This window comes from Terrapene carolina, unplaced genomic scaffold (assembly GCF_002925995.2).
Source record: "Terrapene carolina triunguis isolate 2854851 unplaced genomic scaffold, T_m_triunguis-2.0 Scaffold740, whole genome shotgun sequence".
In the NCBI taxonomy this organism is placed as follows: Eukaryota; Metazoa; Chordata; order Testudines; family Emydidae; genus Terrapene; species Terrapene triunguis.
This window is the reverse complement of record NW_020665091.1, coordinates 3,477,200-3,483,359: the sequence shown is the minus strand read 5'-3', so window position 1 is coordinate 3,483,359 and position 6,160 is coordinate 3,477,200. Positions and strand designations below refer to the sequence as shown.

Below are 6,160 nucleotides of genomic sequence, written 5' to 3'. Positions count from 1 at the left end.
AAGTCTTTCCCAGGTGTCCAATTCAGGTGGACTTGCTGAGGGGAGCTCACGGTGGGAAGCAGAGGTGCTGAAGGCTCCAAGGTTGAGTCCCTGGAGGCAGGGCTGTCCCTAGCCATTTCGGTGCCCTATGCAGCCCTCCTGTGGGGGGGCTGTGGGGGGCCCCAGGCCTCCAGGGCGGGAGGGGCTGGCCCCAGGCCTCCATGGGGAAAGGGCTGGGGAGAACGGGAGAAACCGCTTCCTGGCCCCAGCCTGCTCCGCTCTGCTCCCCTGGCCCCCAGCCTTGGGGGGCAGGGTGGAAACTGCCCCCCAGCACTCGCCAGTGGCACGGCTGGGAGCCAGGGGAGCGGAGTAGGCTGGGGCCAGGTCGCTACATTTACCATGCAGTGAGTGCAGGCCCATCCCCTGCAGCAGTCCTCAGGGGAGTGGGGGCGGGGCTGGGACAGAGCAGGGGTGGGGGCCATGGGGAAGAGGCGGAGCAGGGGCTGGAGCAGCACGCAGCTGTGCAGGGCACCAGGAAATGTGGTGCCCCAAATTCCCTGGTGCCCTACGCAGCTGTGTACTTTGCATATGGGTAAGCATGGCCCTGCCTGAAGGCAGTGAAGCCAAGAGGCCTACCCCAGTGACAGTGTCACCCTAAGGGGGCTGACACACAGAAGAGGTCCTCCCAGGGACTGTTCCAGAGCACTGGACCTGTGGATCCATGACAGACCTCTCTCTAGGTCCTCACATCCAGGCTATGTCTAAATCTTGCTGATTCTTTCTGCATAACATCTCTAAGGCTATGCCTACACTACTGCGGTAAGTCGACCTATGCTACGCAACTCCAGCTACGTGAATAACATAGCTGGAGTCAACGCACCTTACGTCGAGTTACCGCGGGGTCTACACCGCGGTGGGTCGACGGGAGAAAATCTCCCGTCGACTTACCTTACTCCTCTCGTCAGGGGTAGAGTACAGGGGTTGACTGGAAAGCGATCTGCAGTCGGTTTGGCAGGTCTTTACTAGACCCGCTAAATCGACCGCTGGTGGATTGATCTCATAGCGTCCATCCCCGCTGTAGTGTAGCCGTGCCCTAAGATACGGCTTTTCCTATCTATCCACCCAACTCTCATCATCTTGTGCCTTGATTACTGCAACATCCTTCTCTCTGGCCTTGACAAATGCAATCTTGCCCCACCCACATCCATCCAGAATGCTGCTGCATTGATCATTTTTCTAGGGTTACCATATTTTAGTTTTTAAAAAGGAGGACACTCCACGGGCCCCCGGCCCTGCCCAACTCCGCCCCTTCCCCGCCCCAACTCTGCCGTCTCCCGCCCGGCTCAGCTTGGGCCCTAGGGCGCCAGCCCCCGGCCGAGCACCCCCGGCCCCGCACCGCCGGCCCTCGACGGAGCACCGCCGGCCCCAGCCCCGCACCGCCGGCCTCCGACTGAGCACCGCCGGCCCCGGCCCCCGCACCGCCAGCCCCGGCCCCCGGCCGAGCACCACCGGGCCCTCCCTCCCTATTTTCCCGGACATGTCCGGCTTTTTGGGATTTCCTCCCGGACGGGGATTTGAGGCCCAAAAAGCCGGACATGTCCAGGAAAATCCGGACGTATGGTAACCCTAATTTTCCTAACCCATCACTCTGATGTCACTCCTCTCTTTGAATCCCTCCACTTGCTCCCCATTCTCTAGCACATCAAACATAAGCTGCTTTCAAGGCCCTTCACCATCAATCCCCACCCTACCTATCACCTCTCATTCAGTGTCACTATACCGACACTTGCCCATGATTCCAGCCTCCAGTGCCCACTTATTAAATGTTTACATTTTTAAATTGATAATAGGGGATCTGGGCATATGCTATCCCAGGCACCCTGTGCTAATAGCCTGAATCCCCTTCTGCAGGGGCTCATGCTGAGCAGTGGCTCTCGCAATCACTGGCCACATTTCATCCAGGCAAGTTTTTTTTTTAATCAGTCATGTTCAAAATCTAGCTCCAGTTTAGCCAAATGCTCTAGAAAGTGTCTGCAAGCACCAAATCTCTCCCAGGTTTGTATTCCATTTGCAAATCAATTTGAAAAAATAATCTCTGTATTCTTGGGGGTCGGGCAAGAGGGTTGCCAGGCCCTTTTCACAATGGCAATAAATGGTTTAAGGTCAGTTTCGGCTAAAACTGGCCTCCCATAAATAAAGACATGAAACTTTTTACCCCCATAGACTCAGGCCAAAGCCGCCTCCTCTATTTGAGTGTACTGATGCTAAGGGTGTCGGGAGGTATGACTGCAGCACGTGGACGTGCCTGAGCTAGCTTTGATCTCTTGTTTCTGACTTGGACTGTGGGTTCTGCATGCCTCTAGGCCTCAGGTCTTTTTTCTTGCAGTATTTTGGATTCTCTATCATGTCTACAGTGTCAGAGCTTCAATCTGGACAGGGTGACATCTGTTACTTGGCAAATTCTAATTGCTTGGTCTCCTAGTAGTCTCTGTAAGTGTTTTGTTCCAGATCCCAAACACAACCTGGTCTCTTACGAGGGACTCAAGTAAGCTCCCAAAACTGCATGATTGGCTCTTTAGCCTTAGATCAGACACAAAATCTTCTTCTATAGTTTCATCTTCCTTTTGTTCCCTTCTCTCTGATTAAAAACATCTCTCGTATGTCTCATTTTTAGGTGGAGTGCAGTACTCAAATGCCACTGCCAGTACTATGATTTCATAGTTAGCCTCCTCTGCCTGACTTAACTGAAAACTATTCAACACATCCAGTACTTCAGAACCAGCTATTGTCAGAAATGAGGCTTCTTTCTGACTGTTTCCTTTCTATTGGCACCCATGGCTTGTAGATGTGGAGTGAAGGGCTGTGTGAACCTTCTCCAGTTGTCTTCCAAATTCCAGAGCAGTTCAGCTCTGGTGGGGGCTTTTAACCACTCCATTCTTCCACTCAGGGTATTGTCTAAGTGCGTTTTCACTCCTAGTACCACGTGGTGTTCAGTGATCACTCAAAGTGCTTTACAGAGATCTGCTTCATTCACTATCTCAGTTTCAACTGCCTCCAAGTTGCATAATATGAGCCTCTGAAAGGTACAATTACCCACAAGCTCCTCCTGCTGGGATAGGCTGAAACTGGGAGTTTCCCCTACAGCCAGCTTACTCACCCTGACTCCTACAGTGCCTCCTGCTGGGAGAGGCTGACTGGAGTGGCTCCCCTAACAGGCAGCACTCTTGCCCTGTGCCCTTCAGTTTCTCTTGCTGGGAGAGTCCAGGACTGTTTCATTTCTCCCCAGGTTCATGCCATCCCTCTCCGCTCGTCCTGGGTCATGACCTGTGCCTATGCACCCTCAGGGAATTTTGTGGCCTGTGGGGGTCTCGACAACATGTGCTCTATCTACAATCTCAAGACTCGTGAAGGCAACGTCAAAGTGAGCAGGGAGCTCTCGGCCCACACAGGTGAGTACCCTCCCCACCTCTGCAGCCCAGGGCATCCCTGCCCCTAAGCCTCACTCTCCTGCCCCCGCCATTGCCCCCATTATTCTCATCATCTATTATTCCTGCCCCTCAGGTTACCTCTCCTGCTGCCGATTCCTGGATGACAATAATATCGTGACGAGCTCCGGAGACACCACGTGGTGAGTGATTCCCTTTATCCTCTCACCAGACATTGGTGTTACTAACTAATGATTTTATTGCAAGTCCCCAATATGTGGCATTTATCTTAAAGCTCCATCCCCAGGAGTCATGGGATTAGGGCAGAATCTCAGTTTTTAGCCCTGATGGTTGCAGAGAAAACTGGAAAATGTGACCCCAGTGCATCTTAAAGGCTCAAAAACCAGATGACAACAAAAATAAACCCAAAGTTTTTTATGTTTGAAACTCGTGACTCGATTTTTGAATGCTTGGAGTGGCAATTCTGAGGCATAGAGAAGTATGGGAGGGCTACAAAGAGGAGGCTGATTCCTCTCTCCTTCTGTATAATAAACGTGGTATTTTTCTTTCCAGCTGAGGCCAGGTCTACACTAGAAAGTTTGCTAGTATAGCTGGTACAGTTTACAGCACTTTAGTGAGCAAAATAAGCTACACAGACAAACAGCACGTTTATGCCAGTAAAATTACAATAATCACCCCCTAGGCAACATTGCTGTGCTACCAAAAGTTTCTAACATAGACCTAGCCAGAGTTAGCTCAAGCCCTTACTCTTAGGCTACACCACCACCAGTAGCCTGGTTGTATAGGTGTTAAGCTGTATTGACACAATGTGATAAGAAGGCTCCAGTTGCGTTAAGCTGACTTGATTGGTAAAAACATCTTTTTCCATCAAGTAGCCTAGGCCGTAGTTTCCACCCCTTCTTTTAAAATAGGGTAAACTTCCCAATGTAGCCTTAAGGCTGGTCCATCTCCCGTGGCCACGAGACTCTAGCACTTCTGTTGCTGTAGCCCTGAGGACTCTTCTCTCCTCCCCTTACAGCGCACTCTGGGATATTGAAACAGGACAGCAGAAGACTGTGTTTATGGGTCACACTGGAGACTGCATGAGCCTGGCCGTCTCCCCAGACTTCAAACTCTTTATCTCTGGGGCCTGCGATGCCACTGCCAAGCTGTGGGATGTACGGGAGGGAACCTGCCGTCAGACATTCACAGGGCATGAGTCGGACATCAATGCCATCTGTGTATGTACCTTGTCCAGCCTGGGAGAGCAGCAAATATGTGTGTTTTATGCCCAGGACTGAAACAATCATGGGGGCACTATCATAGTTGTGTGTGGGGAGCCACCCATCTGGGTGCTAACGTGGGACTTGGAAGATCTGGGTTTTGTTCCCTGCCCTAGAGCAAGCTCCTCAGTCTCTCTGTACCTCAGTCCCCAACTGTAAAGGGGACAGTAGCATTGCCCTATCTCGCTGGGATGTAAAACCACTAACATTTACAAGGGCCCTGGGCTGGAATGGCAGGGGCGTTGACAGAGCTGGGGTGGGGGGGCAGGCTGGTGTAGTAGGTGCTGTGGGGCAGGATTATGGTCCCTTGCATGAATGGTGCCATCTCCCTCTTCAGTTCTTCCCCAACGGTGAGGCCATCTGCACCGGTTCAGATGATGCCACCTGCCGCCTCTTTGACCTGCGGGCGGACCAGGAGCTCATCGTCTATTCTCACGAGAGCATCATCTGTGGAATCACCTCAGTCGCCTTCTCCCGCAGCGGGCGTCTCATGCTGGCTGGATATGATGACTTCAACTGCAACATCTGGGACTCGCTGAAGGGGGAGCGTGTGGGTGAGTGGGTCCTGGAGTTGCCTGTTAAGGCTACCTACTGCAATGGAGGCCTGGGAACCCCAGCAAGTCACTCCATAGGAGACAAAGCCCCCTTTTCTAGGAGGGGCAGGTTAGTAGCCGGGGAGTCAATTCTCCCAGAGGCACTCCGTTGTGGAATGTAAGTTACCCTTTTCCTAGGAAGGGCAGGTTACAGTCCTGCTGAGGGAAATGCCTCCTCTTGGCATTAAGGTATGCAGAAGATGCTTGCTAAGATGACGTGCACAGCTGGCGTGGTGCATAGTGGTGTACGGGCATGTAGGCCACATTCCCCCAGACACTGTAGCACGTCTCCCCCCGCCCTCCTCTTTTGATGATGTCTGCTCTTTCTCCCCTTCAGGGATCCTCTCCGGTCATGACAACAGGGTGAGCTGTCTGGGGGTGACAGCAGATGGCATGGCCGTGGCTACTGGCTCCTGGGACAGCTTCCTCAAGATTTGGAACTGAAGAGGATGATCGGGAGAGGGAGATTATTGGGAGGAGGGTGTGTACAACAAACACATTGTCAGTTGAGCACAATTGGTATTTCTACCTGTTAGTCACAGGCATGTCTCTCTCTGAGGGAAAGGAGCCCTCCATTAGCTGTTCCCCCCAACCCAATTCCTAAATATGCCATAAGGCTTTCAGCCTGGGACAGGTTGTAGGACCCCAGATAAGTGAGACTGTTTCACAAGCTTTAGGACCTTGCATTGCACACCCAATGACACCCATTCCTCCCCCAACTGACTCCACACCATTTTATCCCTACATTGTCCCCCCACCCCAATCACCCACCAGAAAGACAAACACCATTCCCTGAAAAAGACCTCTACCTTGAGGCAGGAACCCCCCTCCACTACATAACTACAACCATTGCTCCAGACACACCTCCCCTAATCCTCCC

General features: G+C 52.5%; 1 protein-coding gene across 1 annotated transcript in view; it reads left to right on the top strand.

Annotated features, from left to right (window-relative positions):
- GNB3 (G protein subunit beta 3) overlaps nt 1-5,833 on the top strand; it is a 19,059-nt gene extending 13,226 nt beyond the window's left edge. Inside the window, exons 6-10 of the mRNA XM_026660216.2 lie at nt 3,266-3,428; nt 3,541-3,607; nt 4,444-4,645; nt 5,025-5,241; nt 5,618-5,833. Coding sequence (XP_026516001.1) covers nt 3,266-3,428; nt 3,541-3,607; nt 4,444-4,645; nt 5,025-5,241; nt 5,618-5,724 — 756 coding nt within the window. The 3' untranslated portion in view covers nt 5,725-5,833. The remainder of the gene's footprint in view (nt 1-3,265; nt 3,429-3,540; nt 3,608-4,443; nt 4,646-5,024; nt 5,242-5,617) is intronic.
- The last annotated feature ends 327 nt before the right edge of the window (nt 5,834-6,160 follow it).